This window comes from Papilio xuthus, unplaced genomic scaffold (genome assembly GCF_000836235.2).
Source record: "Papilio xuthus unplaced genomic scaffold, Pxut_1.1 DF824992.1, whole genome shotgun sequence".
Classification (NCBI taxonomy): domain Eukaryota; kingdom Metazoa; phylum Arthropoda; class Insecta; order Lepidoptera; family Papilionidae; genus Papilio; species Papilio xuthus.
Window position 1 is genome coordinate 2,414,189 of NW_013533657.1, and position 25,508 is coordinate 2,439,696.

Sequence of the window (25,508 nt, forward strand, 5' to 3'; positions counted from 1 at the left end):
TCAAAATAGAAACATTTTCAATAGTCAATAAACAAAATTAAAAAGAAAAAATTGTGGCATGAAATAATATTAGATGTGATGAACACGGCTAAATCCTGGCATTAAGTTGCCGTTAAGGCTTGTAAAAAAACTTTATACAGCAACTCAATATACATTTATCTTTTCTGTTGCTCATATATAATATATATTTATCACAAGTAATGCATTTAACATAAATAAATTATATGTCAACTCAGTGTCTTGCTTTGTTATTCTTTCAAGTATATTAAAAACAATGTCATAATTCACTATCTGATCACATGGTCCACTGTTGTGCTTTAAACGCAAACTTTAGTTTCATTACGTCTGTCTTATAATCACATCAGACACCATCTATCACGAATCCATAAGTCAATGGACGACACATACATGTCTAGTTAATTTTGTCTTCTAATTAAAGTACATAAGATTTTTATTTAATACACTTCATTATTGGGAAGCATTCACAAACGTGTGACCGGACACTATAGTGTATCACCTCAACAATCATCAATATCACTCACATATAATCATTTATAAATTTTTCCATGCAACAAATCCGTAATTATGCTTAACAAGATTTCGTTTCACAATTTCCACTAGTTCATATTGAGACGACGTGTTCGATAGAACACTGAGGTCCTGGGCTAGTCCGCATCACCATTAGTCACTGTTAACGGCTCCTCTTCCTCATTGTAATCTAAAGATAACACTGAGGCCCGTCTCCTCTTGCCGACGGGCGTGTCACTGCATTCACTGCCCGAGTAAGTCCGTTTGTCCGGGGGCGAGGAAGGCCTGTTGCCGTTCACTGTGGTGTGCGTCGCGCGTAGCTCGCGTTGCAGGAACAACACTGTGCTCTGCATACCTTCCACATCTTCGTCTAACTCTTGTAGGAACTCATCTAATTCTGAAATGGTACAAGTAGTATATTTATATATGACTTAAGTGTAAAAAAAAAATTATGTTTGGAAATTGATGATTTGACTTCTTTAAACAAATAACTGGATGAAGGACAGAAAACAAAAAAACATGCTAGGCAATGACTTAACAATAAAAACTTAATTTTAATACAGAATGCATATTCATAGAATTAATTAATAAAATTAGGTTTTTAAAAATGCATAGCAAAGAGGAAAAATCTCCACAAAAAAGAAACTCTGCTTTTGAAAGCTATCTACTTTAGAAAAAATTTAACAATTAAATTCACATAAAAATGCTATTGTAGAATATACCTGATTGCGATTTCTTTACTTCCTCACTAAAACTTTTCTGTAACGCAAGATCACCTTCAAGTTTAGCTATCCTTCCACTGGACGTCATCCTGCCTAGGTCTTCATTTTCCTGATGCAACAGTCTACATTTAGCCATCAGTTTCTTCCCTGTATTTGAGTCTGGGGTGAACTTCCACGCTGATAGTTCATTTTGCGTCTCTTCTAATCTTGCCTTTGTCGATGTCAGCTCTTGCTTTAATCTTAAAATTAAAACATTTACAGCCGGGTCTAGAAGTGTGGGTCTTCCTTGGAGACTCGCATGTGATGATTTTAATTCATTTATTTGACTCTGGAAATATATAATTTAGATTTTTAATAACAATTACTAAGATTCAATAATTTACCTAAACAAAGAGGCGAGAAACTGATATGTCTTTAACATTGTTATAAAATGGTGTTGCTTAATGTTGTTTCCAACAATATTCCAAATATTAGTTCTTATACAGACAAAATCAAGGTCTACGATAATTAATCTTGTTTTTTTAAGCAGCTTTACAATTTATTATCAAAATGCAGTATGCAAGATATAGAATAACTTACTACATAATCTTGAATTTCTTGTTCCTTAGCAGCTAATCGCCTAACAAGTACCTTCTCTCTGTGTTGTGATTCCGCATACTGTTGTTTATTCCTATCTTCTATCTCTTTCGCTTTTTCCAAACTTCCTGCACAAATTAATACACTGCATTAAATTAATAAAAATTGGATATTTGTTTTTTTAATGAATACCCGATAAAGTTATTGTTTGAATATCAATTTAACTATGATTTTAATAACAATATTTTTTTACAAAGTTAGTTTCGATAACAGCCTGTAGATAATTTTTTGTTAATTGTACTTGTCAAAAGTTTCTTATAAAATCTTACATACATGTTTACCTCTAGTACATAACATATTTAAATAAATAGCTTATACCAAAATCGACAACACCTTAACTAAATACATTTTCTTAAAAAGTACAATTAAAAACTACAATCATATTTATTATCAATATCACTGGTCTTTTTGGTCAGTTTTTATACAACTTCTGACGAGGTCTTTTTAAAAATATGAATTATATTCCAAACAAATGGAAATTCTTCTTTATGTCTTTTTGCAAGTACATTTTACTTCATTATAAATATTTTGAAACAAAATTGTCTAGCTAAAGTTTAATTACCTTTATAGTAAATGTTCAGTATTTGACTTGCCTAGCAAGTTTACTTGAATATTAAAATCAATGTGGCATTGAACTAATATTGAACAAGTTTAGAATTTGCACATATTCTTACATCTAAAATTTATGTTAAAGATGGCAATCTCTCTCTAAATATTGTTTAGTTGAGATTGAATTTTATTCATCCAACAGCTTATTAAAGGGTAAAGTCAAAATTGAGGTTTTTATTAGATTAGTATTTTTACATTTTAAAATATTTAAGTGAAGTTTCTTCACCTGTTTATGATTTGTTCAAAATTAATTATATTTTTAAAAGTAATAAATTACATTGAGTTAAACATATTTTACAATATCTTTACACTTTACTCATAATTTCCACAACAAAACAATATTTCTTCTATTACAAGTGTTTACAAAGTTTACTTCTTCTTTCAAAATTAATTGTAATTAATTACTTTGTTGAAGCTTTAGCTAATATGATGTAGCAATTTGTGACTTTAATTTTAATATTTTACATTAATGTTTACAAAAATATTTCCCATTGAAGGTTTAAATTATTTAGTCTGAATATAAAATGTTATATGTAAGTTAATGAGTAACTTGTTCTGCACAGAGAGGATTTATAATTTTATTAATATTCAAAATTCAAGCAACAAATGTGCTAATCATACCCTCAATTATTAAATAAAATTTTCCAGTAAAAATAAATATTTAAACAAACATCATCGTATAAAAATAATTTTCTATCTATTTATGGCAATTTTGTTGGGATAAATATTGTGGATTAAATGTATATTGTGAAAAAAATACATAATTTTTTCTTTTCAAACCATTTGATGCCGACCCATATTCTTTATCACCAGACAATATTCTTTGCTGTATATTTTTAAATCATAAGATGTCATTCACAGACATATGAAACAGACTATCATTATATTTGTTTAGTTATACCTGTGCTGTGGATTCCACAGTATCTATGAATAAAAGAAAATACCACCCAGAATATATAATACAAGAAATTATTATACTAAAATAGTCCAATTTATTAAATAATGACATATTACTAGATTAAGCATATAATTAGTGTAGTAATATGAATAAAGTGTAATTAAAAATACTAGTTATATCTGTTTCTCTTTTACCATAATTATTAGTTTCCATATAAAACACCTGTACACCTTTGTGTCACTTGTATTAAATCATATTGTTATCTGCATCTTTATATGTGTCCAATACAAATGTCACAGCATCGAAACCCACTATTTGAAAATACAGATACAGTCCAACTTGGATAAGCAAGGCAAAGGTACTGTGTTATATTCCTCAGTTAGAGGTTTCTTACTCAGAGTGGACTTTGTTTTTTTTTTCTGATAAAGTAATTCTATACTTGATCCACATCCATGAAGATGGAATGGAAATTCAATAAATATGGAAATATTGATACATTTCTACCATATAAATGGTAAATTAACTCATTATTTTTTATCAATTATAATTTATATTTATTTCTAACCTACAAATATATGTTTTTGATAGTCATGTGCATCCAATCCAACACTTCCCTCACATTATACATTTTTTTTTCAAAAAAACAGTGATTTATAGATATCATAGTTTTGTAAACTGACAAATACTGTAATTTAATGACATCGCAAATTATAAATAATTATCCATCACCTCTATGTAAGTACATTTTTTCTACATAAGCATTATTTATCTACAACATAGGTTATAAATAATATACATTTTGTTAGTAGCAGTACTGATAAAAATAAAGCTTATAAACATATACACATTGATCCATGCAATGACACATTAAACATAGTAAAATTTTAACCATGTACTAGATTTACAAATCTTCTTTATAAATAAAACATGTTCAATATTCAAGAATGATGAGATTTGATGATTGATACTATGAGCCATATAATGCACATTCAAAAATAATATGTCGCAAAAAGCAGAATAATTATTTAAATAAAATAAATGTAAATTTTTTCTTTGCAACATATTCACTCATAACATAAGACCAATTAAAATAATACAGTAATGATACATTCTTAGCAAACACAAAGTTGAACCTTACAATTATAAATAAAGAAAAACATATTTACTTTCTCATGCTGGTAACTAGGAGTGTTATGTGTTTTACTCCAGACCGATGATAAGATTACTCCGAAAGCACTGTTGTCACAGCTCCATGTTAACCTGGAGTACACACTTGAGCCCTTGCCGCAAAGATACATTGCACTTCCACTGATCACTCCACTTGATAAGCTCTGACACAGCATTACACCTTCTATCGTCAATTTACACCTAAGTACACCCCGAATCACATATCTTTTTTTGATAAAACTAACAATTCAACATCACAGTAACAATTCAAACATATTGTAACAGTATCACTAGATATTTTAGTTAAAGTATTGTCGATATAAGTAACTAAAAGAGTTTGCACAGATGAGGTCGCGTGTCGAACAGACGCCGACCACGACGCTACCAAGCCGATGTAACTTTGTCGTAAATACCTTCCAGCTGTTTGTTCAACGTTTCGAGATGCTCTATGTACAAGTCCTGGTTTCTCCACGCCGTGCGAAGTGACTCAACGCTACTAGTATCCAACTGATGTGAGGTCAACACCACTCGCGACGGACTCGTGACGCCATCGCTCGCGCTCGCCGTCTCACCATGCCGATCTGTCTCCTCGGACATTGCACTCTTACAATTACGTTAAGATGATTCTCAACTGTAATGAAATAAATGCCATTAATTCCGTTACCGATATACAACAAGCATTAGCATTTTATCCGTTATCAGAAACCTGTAATGACGCAAATAAACCTGACACAACCAAAGAAGTATACTCACGAGTATTACGTGTATATTAATATTATGACTATTTAACATTAAATAAAATTTTAAGAGTAAATAAATAACTTTCAACTGAAACTCTATCTCGTATTTAATAAAGAAATCAAGCAACTCCTACACTTTCGACGCCATTTCATCACGTAGCACTTGTAAGTGTTGCCAGACAGCTGACATTGCCACCTTGTCTTCAAAGAGCATGCCATGTTGATACTCAATGTTTATTACCGATGTTGGTAATATTACGTACCTATAAATTTTTTGTATTTTTTTTAAAATGTTTATCTCTATTCTCTCAATAAATATAAACGACGTTCTTTTTAATATTTTAAATAATAATGCACCAACTTATTCTCATTTACATCACAGGTAAAAATCAATACATTTTCAATGTCTTCAAAAATGTATTTACATGAACATAAAAAAGAGTTAATCGATAGTTAAATTTAAAATCGACAAGGATATAGTCGGACAAGAATCTTGTAGAAGTCGGAAAAATGTCAATTGACAATGTCACTATCACAAAGTCATATTTTGACCAATGATGAAGCAGCAGCAGTTTAATGTTGCCATTTTCATAATTTTTGAAATCCCATAAAAATATCACGCACAAGTAGGTTAATTCCCTTATTTATGTGTTTGGCTGTATCAATTAGTAAGAAATTACTATAAGAACTCTGGTCATAAGTTGACTTTCGGAAGTTAGGAAGTTATTGCTCACTGGTAGCTCTTAAAACGTAAAGCTCCCACCAATGTCAAACCCCAGAACTGGTGTGAGATGTGCTGCTATCGCCGTTGGTTCTGTCAGAATATTTACGAAATCTACTTAGACATAGAAAATGGCTTAAAAGAAAAAAATGATATGACAGCTACAGTATAAAGAGAATTATGTGACATTTTTTGACGTTGACAGTGAGCTGTGCGATAGTGAGTTTTCATAATTTAGTTTGACTTATGCCCACTGGTTTAGCTTTGTCTCTGTGGTTTTTGGTCTATACTGTATCTGTCTTATTACTTTATGCCTGTGCCTAAGTAGGTTTTACACGTTATATGACATGACTAACTAGGAACTAATTGCGATAGCGACGCCTCTTTCACCGGGCCAGATATTGGTGTTTCAATTGCCACTTATTTCAGGGTAACTGAGGTAACTAAAATAAAACGAAAAGTCATTTGTAATTTTCTATTAGATTTACTTATATCTAATTAATTAATACTTAACATCAAATTAATGTTTAACATTAATCGATTCCATAACTAGCAATATTATATTTTAAATCTATCATTGATTGCAATTGGAATAATTATATCACAATATTTACAATGGAATGTTTACGTTGATAACACTTATGTTAAACTGTCAATAAGGCCGCCACACTTCTTGATTGGAGGCACCGTAGAGTCCATGTTTTACATCATCCGACGCTTCACAAGTTTGCACAAGTCCGCTCGTTTCTCCCGCACCTTGCAACTCCGTCGTTATAGAGATCCCGCCATCTATGTCACTAATTTTTATTTCGCTAGGCATGTACTGTTCGATGTTATGTTTATCGGTAGAGCTGTGTAAATGCACATGTATTTGATTTTGATTGACAGTTGAATATAGATTAGGTAGCATCACTTGTGGGCTTGGACTGATATACGGTGTATGAGACTGTAGGCACGTTGGATTATTGTTGATGTTATTGTATTGGTAATTGTTGTAATTGTAGGTATTGGTTGGCCAAGAATTGTAATAGTTTGGTTCGCATCGGGGCTGTGTGGACATTGGTGCCGCCGTGTGGTTGGTCAGGGGTGGCTGGTTGAGGTCCGCTATCGACGGACCGGGTAAACTCGGGCTCTTGTAGCTCGTACTCCCAGTCTGGAAGCCGCCGTAGTCCGTATGGCAGAGTGGCATTTCAGGTAATACTGAAAACATAAAAACTAAATTAATTACGGTAGTTAGTGAAAAAAGGTAGAATTCAAATGATTCAACTAATTTTATTATCATTTTTATACAGTTAAATTTTTGCCTTTAACATAAATATTAGATGGCGCTCAAAGTAGCGAATGGCATGCTATTTGGAACTTGTTTACAAGTCCTTTTGACTTCTTATTTGTACTAAACACAAATTATCTTATTGTACACAAATTCAGAAGTATTAGGTTACCTGCAGGTATAGGAATCGATGGATCCGACTTATAGTAAGGAGGTTGCAAAGGTACGCTGCCGTAAGTTGGATAAAGACTGGCTGTAGAGGGGTAGCCAGTGTTCCACTCGCTCGCACCGAGAATGTTACCGCTGCCTTCTGGAAATTAAAAAATATGTCGTTTTAAGATCTTGCAGAAAGTACTACCAATTTAGTTTAGCCTATGACAGTGACTATGGTTTTATATTTGACTCCAGACAAAGCAAAACAGTTAGGCTAAGATTTATCGTTATGCAAAAGTGCGCCATCGGTAATGTTGTCTGGACACAAAAAAAATGACTTTAGATTTACTAGATTAATTAAGTAATAATTGTGTATATGGTGTCTAATCAAAACCGTGTTTCTTTGATTCAACATATTAGGTCCTAAATCGGCCATTGTCAATGACGGGTTTTGAAATGAAGGTCACGTGCGCGGAACTAGCATCGCTCACGTTTCGGGATTGCCGACTGATTCACGCCTTAACGCTCGCCATACAACAAAAGTGGGGTCAAGTATACAACAGAAATTATGCATACAATAGTTGTTTTAAAATTATTCAATGTGTTATGGGTTCGATGTGCTTAACAGTTTTTAATATTATCCACGAAGGACACAGTGATCTACAATGGATCGACAATTTGGTCAAGGTTACCAAATAATTAATTTAAGCCAAGTTTGTGTTGATTTATTACGACAAATATACCTAAATAAATGCTGAAGTAACAATTAAACGACTCTGCGTGTCAGTTAATGCGTTAATTCACTGTCGTTAACTTAAATAGGTAATTAATTTGGCAAATAATTTAACAAATATGCGCACGGAATTCTACCTACCTGCGTCGCTTAACGGAATATGTTACAAATTCCAACATGTGACAAATTCTATGTAACAACATGATTTTTTTATGCAACACATTTTACTTAATACATTAGAAATCATGTATTTATTTTTTTAGTTGCATTAAAATTTTTGTTTATTTCGCAATAATTCAATTGCTAACGAAAATTCACAGAATTAAGCATTTTCCTGTTGAACAATTCACTGATAAACATACGAAAATACACAAAAGCAACTTCAATTTATTCCTTTTGCATTTTTACATAAAATTATATTTGTCACTCAGTAAAAAAAAAGAAGGGTAATGTGCGGCTGGACTTTTACGATTTTTGCTTACACTCATATGAATAAATAAATAAATTTATAATTTATAATTTTGTGTTTAAAGACATTACATGATAAAATTTTTAAAAGACGTTTGCCGCAAACATTATATTTGTAGTTTCTTTTCACTTGACAAAGTATTTAACTAATAAATTTCTACACTACTTTAGAAATTTTTCGCAATAAAATTATAGAGACGAAACTTTCTCAGTTTAATCAAAATAAGTTATTTTTGTCTAATAAAGGAGAAAGTTTTACAGTTCAAGGCATAAAAAATAAATTCAAAAACAATTCAAAATTATATACCAGATTATTTGAACTATTACTTCTTACTAATATTATAAATACGTATGTTTATATGGATGTAGGAGTGTTTCTTTGAAAATATCTCCAGAACGGGTGAACGGATCTTAATGAAATTTGGCATAGATGTAGAACATAGTCTGGAAGAACAGATAGGATATTTATTAGTTTTTTTTTCGCAACGAACGGAGTCGGCAGGACAGCTATTACTTGAATAAAAAGCTATTAGACTGGTGTTATATTCGTTTTATAAATATATCCATAAACTTATTGATATATCATAACAATGTATAAACTTTTAGACTTCATTTGAAATAAATCTTCGTGAATAATAATTTCACAAGAAGTGTAAGTATTTGAATGCGTAAATGCACAATAAATTAACAATGAAATGAGTCAACAAGACTCAATCATTGGTGACGTTTCAAGCCCTAGAGTTCGCAATGGATACGTGCCACACCTCGCGTGCCCCTCAAATATACATACAAAGCTTACAACTTACAACTGACCGAATTAACATAATCATTTTTGTTTTATACACGTTAACTCAGTACAACTGCATATAAAGGGAATAATAGCTTCTATTACAAAAGCAATAAGGATGAGAATAACTAGAAGTCTGGGGATCACTGTTTAATATTTTTATTGTAATATAGTAAATCCTAGTAACGTATAGTAATTAAATGGCGTGCTCAATTTGTTGCGATAGCTTGATTCAATGACATACACAATGAATCATAGTAAACATTATTTTTTTCCTTACATTATATTAAAGTTGACTGGCTGTCTGTATATTGACCCGATAAATAACATAATGAAGTTATTATATTTATTTTACGTTGATTTTCAAATGTTTAATTACTCACTAATAAGATAGATAACTAATAACGTTAGACAGATTCTTTTTTTACACCAAAAAGAAAGAGGTTATCAATTCAAATTTTCAATTTGGTTGTTGCCTGAAATGTTTAAGACGACCCAGTTGACATTAAATCAATTGGCGTTTTTTTTTTAAATTACTTCCTATATAGTTCCTGTTCTATTAATGTAAATAATAAAATATTAACTCGTCATTTATCTGCAAAACAATGACGTAAACGAAAGGCAACGGTATTTCCCGCATAAGTAATGAACTGTCCGCTCTGATGTAAAATGTACCGATTGAAAACGTAGAATTATAATTGTAATGCGTCTGACGCTTTACTACGGTTATTGTTACGATTTAAATAGCACGGATTTTCCACGAACGCACTGAAATTTGTCATTTTTAATTGGATTTTCTGATCCGTGATAATGTGTGAATCAGCCAGTTGTTCGCTAATAAATAATTATGTTAACTCATCTATAGGTGCAAGTAGAGATTGTAATTCATCTTGCCCGCTATGATTTTGACTCTAACTAGCTCTTAACTCCAGATAATCGTGAATTTCCAAGGAATGACCATGCATAAAATATTTTGTAGATATACTGTAGATTGTCGTCCTCATTCTCTTAAAAATATGTTTCTATTATGTATGTCAGTCTCAGAGATTTTTTTTAATAGTATATAGGTAAAATTACGAAATAAAATGTCCAGCTGACAATTTTAGCCATTGTGATTCAGATGAAACAATTTCATCGTAACCCATAACAGTTTAGGCATCAACGCAAGGACAATGTTAAAAAAAAACGAACAATTTGAAACTTTTACAACAAAAAAAAACCATTTTTCCTTATAAAGATTTATAAAGTTCTGCATATCATAGTTTAAAATATATTAACGAAACATCGAATTAATCGGTGCTATTTGAAATGCAAAAGTGTTTTCGCTAATGATTTCCAGTGGCGCTGGCGCGCGAGTCGGCTTCGAACCTGAACGAATCCACTTCATTTTGCGGTGCGGCCGCTCACCGTTCCTAATTTAGTGCGCTCGTACATGAAATTAAAATCGTTTAAATGTATAAATGAGATACGCACTTAATAAATATTTAATTAGGTGTCTAAATAAAAGCGCGTCGCCTGTGGCCGCGCTGCTGCGGTCCGATGCGATTTTGTCATGAAATTATTTTGTGTTCGAAACTCACCATGACTTTGACGTTGAATTAAAATGTTTGATTAGATTTTAGAAACATTTTCATCACGAATAGAACTAAAAAAAAAATTAATTTTATCATAACGGAGGGTGTTTCCCGTAGACACGCAGAATGGAATTACTTTTGCGTCGACAACTTTTTTATGCTTACAGAAAAACATTTGCTATCTCTTTCGACCCTAATTTGGTGAAAATTATACATCGAAACATTAATATCTTCATTAATTTACATCCATAACAACACAAAAATAAATTTAGCATGATATTTATTTAATTATAATTGCCTTTCACGCTTGCTTTACTTTCCTGTTATGAAAGCTGTTGGTAGCTATACAGCACAGACAGGGCGCCTAGGCCTGCCACTGACGTGGGATAATTACCGACCCCCAGGCCTCGCACACTCGCCCCCTCTGCCCGCTTTCAACGTAGGTAATGTCATATTAACATCCACACCTAGGCCGTCAAAACATCGCACCGTCGCACCGGCCTCCCGTTTAACGATATCGTACAAAAAAAACAACAAAAGCTTAAATCATAATCATTTACGGATTATCGATTTTGTGTAATTTTTTATCGATTTATTTATAATTGATTTTTACATTAGAACTAACAGATATATTTAATTGAGTCAGTTAACCAGTTGACCAGTGGGCCATTGATTAAAATGCTTTAAATAATATCTCACAGATCTATTTTTCTTTAATAACTTTATGGATTTAGATAATCTGTTTATATTTGTTTAGTAATTGCTCTGCTGCAGGCTTTATAAACAAATCTACTTTTGTTTATTTCTTAGTTATGATATTTTGTCTAAATCTATCCATTTTATGTTAGTGTAATTTTTTTTTGTAAAATATGGTATGTAAGTATTAAGTTAATTTTAAGGTTACTTAAGTAACATGATTAATCACTATTTAGGCGCCGCGTTGAAGCTACATTAGCGCGTCAATTGAAACTTGTCGGCTACAAATACGTCTCTCGGCCAATCAAAGGCGTTGATTAGAGGGGCGGGGAGTGGGGGGAGGCGAGTAATTAGCCTCCTTTGATCACGCCGCGCCTGTTCTTGTTACACACATTTCATGTACGCAAATCATGTGGTAAACAATTACCCTAGCTGGTGTTACGTTCAACACTATAGTAATAGGAACACATTATATTTGCCAAAAGTATGGAATAGATGAGATTGTTCGTATTTAGACACTCGGGCGCTGAAAGGTTAACCAATTTTTAATTACGATTAAACTATTTATTTGTTTGCATGCAATAGGCTCTGAAACTACTGGATCGTAAAATTCTTTCACTGTTGGGAAGCCACACTATTCCCGTGATTTATTACTAGATTTTTTAAATTCCACGCCTATGATGTCGCGGGCAACTACTAGTTTAAGATAACATGAGAGTCTTTTTAATAAGAGATTAACAAGGTTGCTTATGTCTATGGGCGTCACGAACACCTCGGTGTTCCTGCTGTTCGTTTGCCCCCTTCTGTTATAAAAAAAATCAAGACGGAATGATGACGAGGGTCCGGCCTTTGGTAACTTTATGTCTGTTTTAAAAATCATGCATTGCTTTCAATAACATTATACTTTTGTCTAGTATACAACAATGGTCATTTTGCTAAAGAAAATTTATTCTTGTTTATTATTTAAAATGCAGGTCAGTAAAGCCTTAAAATAAGAAATTGATAAAAAAGAAATAAAACCACGAGATTGCATATTTCACTGAAGCTTTATAAATCTCAGCCGATGTAAGAATATTCTCACCCTTAGCTTGGATTTCGTTTCGTTGTTTTGTTAGTTTTTTTGTTGCTGATCATTTACATCGTAACTCGGCGTAATTCGATACGTCCTGCACTTGACGGCCACGGAGATGACGAGCCGATGAAAATGGACTGACTACCGATTATAAGGGGAATTGTTTTACGAACAACGATGAAAGTTGTTTGTCATTTTAACAGTGTTTAATTATGTTATATTTGATTTGATTTGAAATTCATTTTATTCGAACATATTTGTGTGATGATCTGGAAGAAAAAATGGATAGAAACATCACATAGCTATTATATTTTTGGTTAAATGCATAATTCATGGATGACGATGAAATAAATGGATGGATGGATGGATGAACTGATCTCAGAAAATATCTTCAGAAAGGCCGCATGGACCTGGCTGACTATGGTCTATGACCTGGAAGAACGGACGGAGTCTTCGGCGATAGCTACGAAATAAAAAAATTAAATCGTTATACAGGTGACAAATTTAATCTAAATGAATACTTAATTTAAAAGAGTGCATTAGGAAATGCTAGACTGTAATTTTCTATATTCATTTAAATATTGTTATTCATCAAAAGATATATGACTTATTTCTACGATTTATGTTGAAGTTATTATGAATCTCAAACGGTAATATTGTCTGGCTCAGTGCGTCAGATTCTTAAGACACGTTCGCTGTGGATAATATAACTCGCTGATATTGCAGCTGTGGCCACGAAACGACCGACTTTTAATCGTATTTTTAAAAATTTTTGTTACGTATATACTTAGTCATTTTTTGGCGCAGTTGTTTTGCGCTTGACTAGACCGGAAAAAATCTATACGTTCAGGTTTATTCCCCGTAAACTTTCTTAAAATATGAATTTTGAACTCTAGTATGGAAATACTATTATAAATATATACGTAATTTTCCTTTTCAAAATTTGCTTGTCTGTAATTTAGCCTTTTATAAATAAACTACCTATCGCCCGCGACTCCGTCCGCGCGGGATTAAAAATAGATGTTGGCCGATTCTCAGACCTACTCAATATGCTCACAAAATTTCATGAGAATCGATCAAGCTTTTTCGAAGGAGTATGGGAACGAAAATTATGACACGAGAATTTTATATATAAGATAAGTATAAACACACATCATATCATTTAATTAATTACGAATGCTTGTTAAATGTAACGCCACTTGAAGTTCCGTTACATACTCTGTCATATAAGTATACGCTTACTTCGTGGCTCCACCGGAGGTATTGTTACACGGAATGGATCCAGGCGATTGACGATCGTTGATACAGGCGGCCGATCGCGTAACATTATCCCCGGTCCACGCGATACGCGAGCTAGCGTTACCTATCACATCTCCTACCTATAGTCTGTACGCACATATACTCACACACCGTAAAAACGACCAACTCATATTAATTATCGTACGTAATCTTGCGGAACTGGAATGGATACTTTGATACTGTTTTATTCATTTATGTATAAACATTAACACGTATCGAATCATTGGTGGTATTTTGTGAATGTCTTAGAGAAGGAAATAAGATGTTTGAGCTTATAACTGACAAGCATGAATTATTAAAGAGTAATGATTAATTTTATTTACAAAATAGGCAATTTTTCTTTTAAATTTGAATAGTCAAAAATGTAGTCTCCTGATAAAATAATTACAAGTAACGTATGAATGGTTAGATCGGTTAAAGTGAGAGGTAACCCTACTTCACCGTAAGCCCGTGGGCCAAGAGGTACTCGCGTGCCTTCTCACGAGGATAATCAAATTATTGTCGAGTCAGAGGACACGCGTGCACTTATTTACAGCTAACCTACGTCATTTCTCTGACATGTTGAAATGTTAAATGTAATTTAAAAAACTATAGTAAAATAGCATAAGAAGTGACGTTATTTGTTTTTCTTAATTCATGTAATAATCATTAAAAATCTTAATAATTTATGTAAAAGTAACAATGTCAAAAAATAATACGAAGTTGATAAAATGTTCAGTGTTATTTTGACATTGTAAAAGTCCACTTTTTTTTCTGTACTGGCTGTGGCCCGCGACTCCGCGCATAATTAAAAAGAAACTTAAAAAGTGGCCTGTGTCCTTCCAGACTGTTTTCTAAATCTATGCTAAATTTCATCACGTTCCATTCACCTGTTCTGGATATATCTTCTAACAAACTTCCATCCATCCATCCATCTAAACATTCGCATTTATAATATTAGTAATTTTCAGATGTATATGTATGTACAATAAAGTCTGATATTTTTAAAAAGTACATCTTATTATGGCATAATCATTTTTTTTTCGCAAACATCAAGCTAACGCCGAAGCGTAGTAGCTTACGATTGTAAATGATTGTACGAGAAAGGCTTACACATCCAAGTGTTACACAATTACTTGTTACATCCCGCTCCTCCATTAAAGGATTAGTGCGAGCGAAGGGGAGCGCGTCTACACGGTGCTATCTGATACGTATTTTCCTCCAAAGGATACGGCTATACGTGATTCGGTACGTTTTTTTCGTTGGTTGAATTATTTGTAAGGTTTCGTTATGTGTCGCTCATTACAGTACAAGCGCGTATCCTGCCGCGACCGCAAATGCGCTGCATTACTCGAACGCACCTGATCTCGAAGATATAACGATCAGCTCCTTTAATGCTTCAATTTGAGATACGTGATGGCTACTATAGAAGCTCTTTGTTACATTTTAGGGTTCCGCTTTGAAATACAAAATTATTCATATCTACACTTGGTTTGGTTCTCTTGATATAATATATATTTTTTAAATTATAACTATTATAGATTTTATTGTCATGCCTATTTAAGTAAATTTTATTTTTATTCTTTAAACAAAGGTTTGTTAGTCCTGACATATCTAAAGTCTTTGCCCTTTTTATGTATTTTTTAGTTTGAACACTGTAATTATATTATAATTCTTTTACTCTATTAAAAATATTTTGTGGATGACACAGGTGACATCATAATTATTTCAAACTAGCTGTCGCCCGCGACACTGTCCGCGTGGAATGAAAAAAAAACTTAATTTTTTTTTCATCAATTATTCGAAATTTTCTCACCTTCTAAACCTTCCCTAGACCTCTAAGAACATTACACGACCAAGATAAGATAAATCCGTTCAGCCGTTCTCGAGTTTTAGCGAGACTAACGAACAGCAATTGATTTTTATATATAGATTAGTCATTACTTTAGTTTCTTAATTTTATTTTGTGAAAAAAGTTAAAAAATTTGTGTTAAATCATCTTCCATAATGTGTCAGGCTTATTAAGTCTAATTCGTTCACATTAGTGTTTTAAAGCTGATGCTTTCGTTGACCATCGTCGGTCGAGATCTGCGGTCGGCGCGTTTACGACTGCACTTACGAATTCATCGCAAATGCGTTAAAACCGAGCCAAACGGAAAATAGTGAACGAATCTAATGACTGGGGAAAGTCGAAATAAACTGAATTATAAAGAAGACATTGTTGAACGGCGCGACTCTTATCAGATAGGCCTAATGGACGGAAACTTTCATAGCAATTGTTTTTAGCATGGAAAATAATTTATTGTATAATATTACACAAGTTTTATGTTTAAACTTAATACTTGTCACAATCTATAAGTACTATTATATTTTTTTAAGAAAAAATGTGCGTGCTTATAAGTTCTGAAATCAATGTCTTATAAGTAGACTGGGAGGTGGGTGCGATGCTATCCAGCTTTTCCAGAAGCTGTGGTTTGCGGCTGAGAGCTTAATTCCACCCGCAGAGCCACGCCCTACATTTTAATAGTTTTAATGTTTCAAGAAAGCTCATCGATATTGGATAAGTGTTTTCGTCGTCGTTTCGTCCAGCGATCGACATAATTTAGTTTTTTTTTGTTGTTCGATCTATTGCGGTATCCTTTTACAATATGAAGACATTTCTAAATTATATTTCCAATTTTGAAACATAATATTAGATATTATTTTAATGCGATGATTGATTTATGGGACAGAAGTCAGTTTTATAGCATTTTAAATTATCAATCAACACGTATAATGGATAAAAGGAATGAAATACAGAATTGATAATTTAATGGAAAATGTATGTAAATACATATTTAAGTAATTCCAAACTACAAAACCGCCCTTGGATTTCAAGTTTGCAGTCGGGTAAATTCTGTGTTTATTGCCTCAGGAGATGTGAATGAGGCGCGCGTGCGAGGTGTCCGTTATGCATGTGCTGACCATGATATAAAGACAAATTCTTGGATAAAATTTACTTCAATAATAATTATTAAACTAGCACTTGCCAGCGACTCTGTCCGTGGGGAATAAAAATAATGTATTTAGTAGTCTTGCTCTTCCAGACTGTGCTCTACATCTATGTGAAATTTCAGCAAGATCCATGCAGACGTTCTCGAGATACAAATTAAGAAACATCTTACCATCCAAACATTTGCATTTATAATATTAGTAAGTATTATTTGGAATTTGGAAAATCTTATAGGGATATATGTTTCCGTTTACGAATCAAATAAGTGATTAAGAGAAAAAAACCGGCCTCGAAATTATTAAATATCAGTCAAGTCCTTGAAAAAATATTTTAAAGCATTATTTTAGATGTCCGTCGGTAACAGAGAAGACCTGGCGACAGTGTACAAGCGGTGGCGCTCGAAGGCGGCTAATCCGCGTTCGCTTATTGCATACCACAGTAGCATACGGATTGAAACCGCAGCTATTGCCCCTCGATTTCTGCAGCCCCATCGATCCATAGATTCGTTATCAAAATTTCACACGGGCTCACGCCATTGCTCCAAGATAGACTCTATTTGTGTAAGTCAAACCGCAGGCCTACACACCGACGCCAATACGAAATCGATTATCGCCTCGAACGTTCTATTTCGTAGTACAATGCTCGCTTAAGCTGATTTTTCAATGAAATATTCCAAAGGCGCCGCATTGTATTAAGAAATTGAGATTATATCAAAGACTCTCGTATTCGATTTCTGTGTGGTAGCGCGTCAGTAGCCAATCATGGCGCCCGAGATTTTATTGATCATCTAAATTGATCAATCAAATCAAAAACGCTGTACCGGAAATAAGGTGCGATGCGCGATTACACTGACCATTCCCTGTAAGAGATAGTATTTTAAAAATCGATTTAAAGTCGTACAGTGGTTTTGATCATTTTTAATGTTTCTTATACGATGCCTTCCATGCGTACACAGTTCATATGTGTGTTCGTCTTGGTGCCAACAGAGATAACAATATGTTTTAAACGAAGATTTTTGTCACGGACACCAACTTTAAATGGATAATTCTATTTAAGGAATAATTTAAATATAATAATTTTAATTTGACATTCGGTTAATTTATCTAGTGCCACAACATTGGTTAATGAATCACGCATTATGATGTTTGGGTTTTTCATTAATAATCACATTGTTTTTCGATTCCATTTAGTTCACAAGACATGCAATCTATGTGTAACAATATATTATGAAGCCGACTATTTTCAATTTTTTTTAGTATTTGTGATTTGCAGCTTCTAAACATTTCATAGCTCTATGGCCAGCGTTGATACGCCGCTGCCGTAATGACATTGTGCCGGGCGTCGGTTTTTTCTCGGGATCGCATTTGAAGTTATTGTTATTATTTTCTCTCGTAAGCCATACCGAGGTTGATGACCTGATTCTCTCAGCACGATTCGTCTCCAGATTTCATTGGTAGACGCCATGTCAATATTTTAGAAAAATAATATAAATAATTTTAATAGTTTAAAAATGCCACACTAAGTTTAACACTTAAACATTCCTTTTTATAGACATTGTATAAATGCTAAGAATCTAGCGATGAAATATTTTAAATATTCTTTAATATCTTTATTAAGAACATTAGTTATTAAACGTAATATATAAGGCTATTTATGGTTAATAATCGTAGTAAAGGTGTTGATACAATCGATCAAGCAAGGTGTTTCATCAACGCAAATAATGGGATGGTTCCGATTGTCTGCGGACCCTTCATGATTACCTCCCTGTATTGCCTTGTCCCGCGTGTAAGGTAAGGCTACTTATACACTTGTGTTAAAATTATTTTAAAATGTTTATACATTTTAAAATTAACCTATTTCTGAATCTCCTTAACAGCTGTTCCTTGTCTTTACCCATTTGGGATTAAATGTGAAAAGAAATAAAATATAAAATTATCTATATCATCATTTTTTGGTAATAAAAACAAATAAAATAAAAAAGAGTTTTTATTTATTTGTTTAATAACATGCCATTAGACACTTCACCGAGGAGAAGAATGATCAGACGTCTGCTAGTTTTGCAAAATCCGAAATTATATTTATCACCTTTTACTTATAACAATCAATAGTAACGTAAGTACGTAATAACGAAGAAATTGTTATAACAAGTTTATTAAGAATCATAATTTAAATCTTTTGTTTTGCAACACTCTAGTGTTGCTACGTCCTTAGCTTAAGTACGCCTTTCTGTAGTTATCGTGTATCAAATTCAAAAGTTAAATCAAACATCCTTTATTTCCTATTCTAAGGTTGTAGTAAAGTCTTATTTAAGTGGAAATAAGAACGTCACGTTACGTAATTTTTTTGAGTAAATTTGGTTCAGAGATAAATTACAGTTGACTACGTTATACAATTACAGAGATATTAAGGCTCACTGTAAATCATAAAAGTTAAATTAAAAATTTGATTAGCACCTTTGAGACATGTTGGATTGAATAAAATAAATTCTTTTTTCAACATCAATGCTATTGATGTAGCAAGTTGGTCATCTCCACCAATATAAATCCTAAAAGCAACTACGTAAAAAAATGGCAAGATAAATTATAAACTTTTGCTCTAACAAAAGGCCGTCAGTATTCTTTCAAAGTGTTTTTAGTAAGAAATTGTTTAACACCTGCTCTCACAAGTTTAGACCTTTTGATTCTACATTTTATCCTGACTTTTAAGTTTTTTAAAGGTGTTTTAAGTGACATATTGTAACACATTTTATAATAAGTAAATTAAATAATAGTCTTATTCCAACCGATTTATATCGCTTTATCGCTTCGCCTTCCGTGTGACATGGGTCTAAGACAGAGAAGTGTCAGCAAAGGGCTGACAACAGAGAAATGGACGCACGTCATTAGCATGAACACAGTTTCACGCTCCTCTGATTACAGTCGCCGCCCGTGATTATTTTGTACGCGCTTGCTTACAGAATTATCATCTACATAGCTTTTTTCTTTACATTAATTTATTTTAGGTTTCATAATACTTGTAGTTAAATACATTGAGTATAATTAGATTATTATTGTATCTACATTTACGATCTAGTTTTGAGATATTAAATTTATTTATTTTGTCAGGTCTGCCAGATTATAAAGGCTTTAGTCAATAACACGTACGCAATAAGTTTGTTGTTGGATTGTCGTTAATTGTGATTGTGAGTAGAGTTATAATATAATGTTTAATTTTCAATTTAGGTCTCTTTTGTGCTGTCTGTTTTACTTATTCGTTACCTTCGTCTTTAAATGTACGGATCTAAAAAGAGTTGAGTTTCAATATGATAATTTTCTTATTAAATACCATATTTTGCTGAAGATGTAAATTTTATCGCACACTTTGCTTCTTTGTAAGCAACTCAAAATAAGAAACAGTCTAAAATAAAATTAAGCCCTAGGGATGAGGAGGAAAAATTGTGTTATTTCTGGTAGGCTATAGATACAGGATGTTCACAAATTATAATGCCAATTTTTAATTAATAAGGCAGTGAATCGAATTGGAAAAATTAAATTATATGACCTATTTAATATTACAAATTAAAATGCCTAAATGCGTTAATTTTTAACGTGCGTCAGCTTATTGAATTATTACCTAAAACGAAATGTGTTACGGATAAATTCGTAAAACTTAGTCATAATTATGACTAAGTTTATTAAGGTAAAATTTTAATTTATTACTAGTAATAATAATCAGTAATTTATTACAATATTCTTAATGTGCAATAGAATGTGTAGCTAAGATTTGCTAAACTAGTTGTCGCCCGCGACTCCGTCCGCGTGGAATGAGAAGGAACTTAATTAGTTCCTGGTAATTATTCGATTTTTCTAGCCTTTTAAACCTTCCCTAGACCTCCACGAACATTTCAAGACCAAGATAAGATAAATTCGTGTATGGTGAACAGCATTTGAAAATATTATATATATTTTTTAGATTTCATTTTGTTTCATGTTAATCTTATTGTGTAGTTAGGCACTTGTTCTACTAAGCGGCTAGATTCCTTGAATAGGCCACGTGAAAGTGCCGTTTGTGTAAAAATCACGACTGCTACATACAATGATGATCGTTGTTTATTTTTAAAATGCCATTGCAACCAATGCATTACAAGTTAAAATGGTTTGTTATGCTTTTTTGTCTTTGGAATAGTAACATTACTAACCTCCACTAGGTATGGTGGCGTTGGTTTTGTACTCTCGTTCCTCGTGCGAGAGTGTCCGTAGACTCCTCGATGTTGGGTTCTTGTACTCCTCGCGGAGAGGCAGCGGCGGGCACGAGATGAACTGCCGGTGGAAGTCTATCGTTCTGTGCGTAGATACATTTGTACCTGGTGACAGATAACCTTTATTTCAATGTTAGGTAGATTAATAATATCATTCTGAGATATATTTGTGAACTTGAATTTTATATCATTGCATATTTCACGTTAATATCACAAAACAGCCATACAACAAAAAACTTTGTGAAATTTTGGCCTAATTTGTAATTACATTTCCTGTTCCAAAATAAATAGCATCGTGTCAATCAACTTATTAGACAGAAAAGGTACGTTTTTTTACAGAGGGATCAAAATGGCGCAACGGAACCCTGCCTAAAAGGCACCGACGTAATTATTTTGGTTCCCGTTGGAATTGAAAAAGTGTGCACATAATTAGCTCTATGAGTTTATACAAAGCAACGAAATATATCGATACCGCAATTATGTTTTGAAATCGACGCAAACAAATGCAGCCGGTTAATTATCGACGTAAATAAATAATACTAGGGATGTGCGTTTTATCGATAAAATATTGTTGAATAAAACGATCATATGTGCCGTATTTATTAATTTCTTTTCGTTTAATGATTTTAAATCTGAATTGCTTAGTTTAAAGCGGATACAATTTTGGCGATATTAAAAAAAGTAATTCATGAAAATTTGCCTGTCTATCTTCTCTGAATTGCATGATTTTTCTCACATACTGCTTATTTACTAAAAAGTAAAAATTTATATCGTAACAATATTTATAAATGGTTTCATCGAATAATTTATATTATTATTACAATACTTAAAACAAATCAATGATAAAAATATTTACGGTTGTTTAAAATTATCGACATATATTGTGTTCGAACGGTACATCCCAATTAGCGAGGGTCACTGCGAAGCGGCTTACACCGGCCACCTACAAATTAAGTCTATTAACTCAAACTTTTAAGTCCCTTGTGCACGCGAGATCTTTCCTTCTTGTCCACTGGAGTTTGGGGCTTATAGGCTAAGTACGTAGCCTTTTGTCTGCCCCTCTCCCGTTTTGTTTCGGGATATTCGGACTTTAAGCAGGATTTTAGACGTTTTCTCTTCCTTTTGAAAGTTACCCTGATTCGTTTATGTATACTAGAATGACGAATTTGTCAATGTTTATTACATTTATCATTTTGTAAACAGGAAAGAATTGCTTTTTGCAACGGAAAAACCCTTAAACCGCTGATATACTTTTGATATTTTTTTAACATTAATAAATGTCAAATTAACATGGACATTATTATTGTTGACTATTCAGTGCTATTATTTATTTAGATGTTTTTAAATATAGAATATGCTCCTATCGAAGATAAAATGGAAATAATTCGATTCATGTCTGTGTTAATGCCAATATTTTTAAAGATGTGCTTACCAACAAACAACATAAGGAACTAAATATATTTTGTACAAGTTGTTTTTTTAATTATTTCTGGTAAAAACTAAGCACCTCTGAACATTCGTACCTCCATGTGTTCCTCACAAGGCCCTGTACTCACAAAGGCGATCCTCAGTAGCAGTTGTGGCCCGTGCGTGTCCCAGCCTTATTACTGGATATAATTTCACTATTGTTCGCCGCCGGCGCTCCCCGTCCATATGGCGTAACGTAAACTTTTTTCACTCGTAAGCCAATTTCGATAGTTCGAGGTCTTTTCGAACAGCGTCTTAGTTTTGCGTGACTGCCCGGATGTCGGATGGCGGAAGGAATGAATTACCTTATTCATTTGCCGTATGCTTATTATTATAATAAAAGTTATGCTTTGACACTTTCTTACATTGTATTAATAGTAGGGTTGTTGATGCGATGAATAATTTACTTTCCAATATAGAATAGTTAACAGGTTCTTTTACAAAACATATTTATTGTTTTATAGAGAAAAAAAAAACATTTTACAAACACCCTGCGTTATAAATTTAAAAATCTCTTAAATACACCTAGAAACTAGTAGCTTCGTACAGTCATTCACAAAATTAGATTTTTCTTTGTTTCTGACGATTTTTTATGTCCTTCAAACGTCCCAGGGCTAGTTATCGTGGAACTCCCGTGGGAAGAAAATCACTATCTACCAACAATGATAAGGAACGAGTTCGCGGCGCACCACCACAGTATCACACATGAAAAGTATTGATAAAAATAGTCGTATATTTATTGTTGTTTGATTGTTTTGTTTGTCGAGACTAGACTTAATAAAAGCACAAAATAAACATGTGCATGTCTTTTAATTAATTTATTAGTATGTGAATTTATTTAAAATCTACTAATTGCAACTTTCCTATTTGTCTTTTTTTTTATAACAGAAGGGGGCAAACGGGCAGCGGTAACACCGAGGTGTACAACGATGCCCATGGACATTAGCAATACCAGAGGAACCAAAGATGTGTTGCCGGCCTTTAAGATGGTGATACGCTCGCTTTTTGGTTATGTAGAGCAAAAGAAGTAAGAAATTTCTCTATTAATTTTTGAAAGTAAGGCCTAAAATCTCGAATCAGCGGATTAATTTCAATTTGATTTCAGTTTTTGACGACAATGGATTGCATTTTTTAAATCAAACATTACCTTTTTTCATACTTTTCCTACTAATCGTCCTTTATAATATGACTTTGTTTGCCGTTATAACCTTTTGATTTATTTTATTAGTTTATTTATAGAATTGGTATCCGATTATAATGTATTTATGTGAAGCCGCGTAGTAAAATATAGAATATTTTAATTGTTTACGTCTCTCCTGCGGTTTTTGCAACAGTGCATCGAATAATAACAAATTGGGTGCCGGCTCGTGACATGTCCAATCAAATTAGTTTTTCATTTAATGCTGATAATTATTATTGTGCATTAGTAATAGTGATGCGATATGTAAATGAACAAAATAAATATGTTTTAAATGGACGCATGTTTACTTTAATATGTGGTTTAGTCTCAACTACACATTCGGTACTATTGTTTGAAATATATCCGGAATTAACTTTGATGAAAATTAATTATTATATGTGTGTAGAGAAAACATTTAATTTGATGATATGTTTTTTGTTTTCCTACACAATTATATATAGCTACCAATCATCATCATCATCATCATCATCGGCTCACTATACGTCCCCACCGAGGGGCTAAGAGCCTACCCTAAGTTAAGGGTGATTAGGCCATAGTCAACCACGTTGGCCAAGTGCGGGTTGGTTGACTTCACACATATCTTTTGAATTTCTTCTCAAATATGTGCAGGTTGCATCACGATGTTTTCCTTCACCGTAAGAACGTCGGATAAATGTACATATGTAAATCGGAAATTGAAAAACACAGCTAGCTACCAATCATTTGTAAAAATTCAGGACCCCTTTTACCTTGAATTTCTTTATCTAGTTATTATTTTGATCTAAAACTTTTACTTAACTTGACGTTGGCGAAATTATCGAAGAATTATGTAGACAACTATCAATTAAAAGAAGAAGAAGAATAACTATGTATAAAATGGAAACACTTTAGAGATACTTAGAATATAAATTATAAGACTCAAAACTATTTTCTATTACCAGTCAACCGCGATTCTGTCCGCGTGGAATTAAAAATAAACTAATTAGTAGCCACTGTGTTCTTTTAGACTATTTTGTATATCTATGCCAAACAGGGAGATCAATGCATCCGTTCGTAGATACCTTTTAACAAACATCAATATATCTATGGTCCTTTCATCCATACATCCAAACATTCGGATTTATAATATTACTAATACCCCTAGGCTTAATAAGTTCGACATTTACGTCATAATTTTAGACGTGGGTGGTACATGTGTTGACATATATCTTTGTGTGTACAAATTGGTTCCAGTAGTCAAATCCAAGGTCAAAATTATCTAATGTAAACTTACTTGTTTTGGAGCGCGGCTCCCTCGGCCCGTCGACGGTCACTTTGATTGCTTTCTGATACGTCGCCACTTGAGGAGGTGATGTTGATACCGTGATCGTCAGCGAAAAACTTTTGCCTGGAAAAAATGTTACACGATAGTTTATTTAGATAAAATATAATATAAAAAAGATTCTTAAATATTGAAATAAAATGATAAATTAAATATCTTAGAATTTATCGATATTTTTTTCTTTTATTGCATTACTTCGTTTATCTTGTGTCTAGAAGCGATTTTTAACCATATCCATTAATTAATTAATCAAACGGCG

General features: G+C 32.8%; 2 protein-coding genes across 4 annotated transcripts in view; both read right to left on the reverse strand.

Annotated features, from left to right (window-relative positions):
- Window positions 1-4: 4 nt before the first annotated feature.
- fl(2)d (Pre-mRNA-splicing regulator female-lethal(2)D) lies at window positions 5-5,350 on the reverse strand. Of its 2 annotated transcripts, XM_013324722.1 has the most exons (5): window positions 5,314-5,350; window positions 4,974-5,191; window positions 1,830-1,954; window positions 1,251-1,578; window positions 6-925 (listed from the first exon to the last, which is right to left on the reverse strand). In XM_013324722.1, the coding sequence occupies exons 2-5, from the start codon at window positions 5,155-5,157 to the stop codon at window positions 666-668; spliced, it is 897 nt and encodes a 298-aa protein (XP_013180176.1). In that variant the 5' UTR covers window positions 5,158-5,191; window positions 5,314-5,350; the 3' UTR covers window positions 6-665. The 2 variants fall into 2 exon arrangements, with proteins under 2 accessions (XP_013180177.1, XP_013180176.1); XM_013324723.1 differs by lacking the exons at window positions 4,974-5,191; window positions 5,314-5,350 and adding an exon at window positions 4,560-4,967 and having other exon boundaries at window positions 5-925; window positions 1,830-1,971.
- A 1,237-nt stretch (window positions 5,351-6,587) lies between these two features.
- Window positions 6,588-25,508, reverse strand: part of LOC106126879 (protein lozenge) — a 31,886-nt gene continuing 12,965 nt past the window's right edge. Inside the window, exons 3-6 of one of the 2 annotated variants that reach the window (XM_013324783.1) lie at window positions 25,202-25,315; window positions 21,222-21,386; window positions 7,464-7,601; window positions 6,588-7,221 (exon numbers count right to left, since the gene is read on the reverse strand). In XM_013324783.1, the coding sequence (XP_013180237.1) occupies window positions 6,674-7,221; window positions 7,464-7,601; window positions 21,222-21,386; window positions 25,202-25,315 (965 nt within the window). In that variant the 3' untranslated portion in view covers window positions 6,588-6,673. Of the gene's footprint in view, window positions 7,222-7,463; window positions 7,602-21,221; window positions 21,402-25,201; window positions 25,316-25,508 lie in introns of both variants that reach the window. The other variant, XM_013324782.1, reaches the window with a different exon arrangement.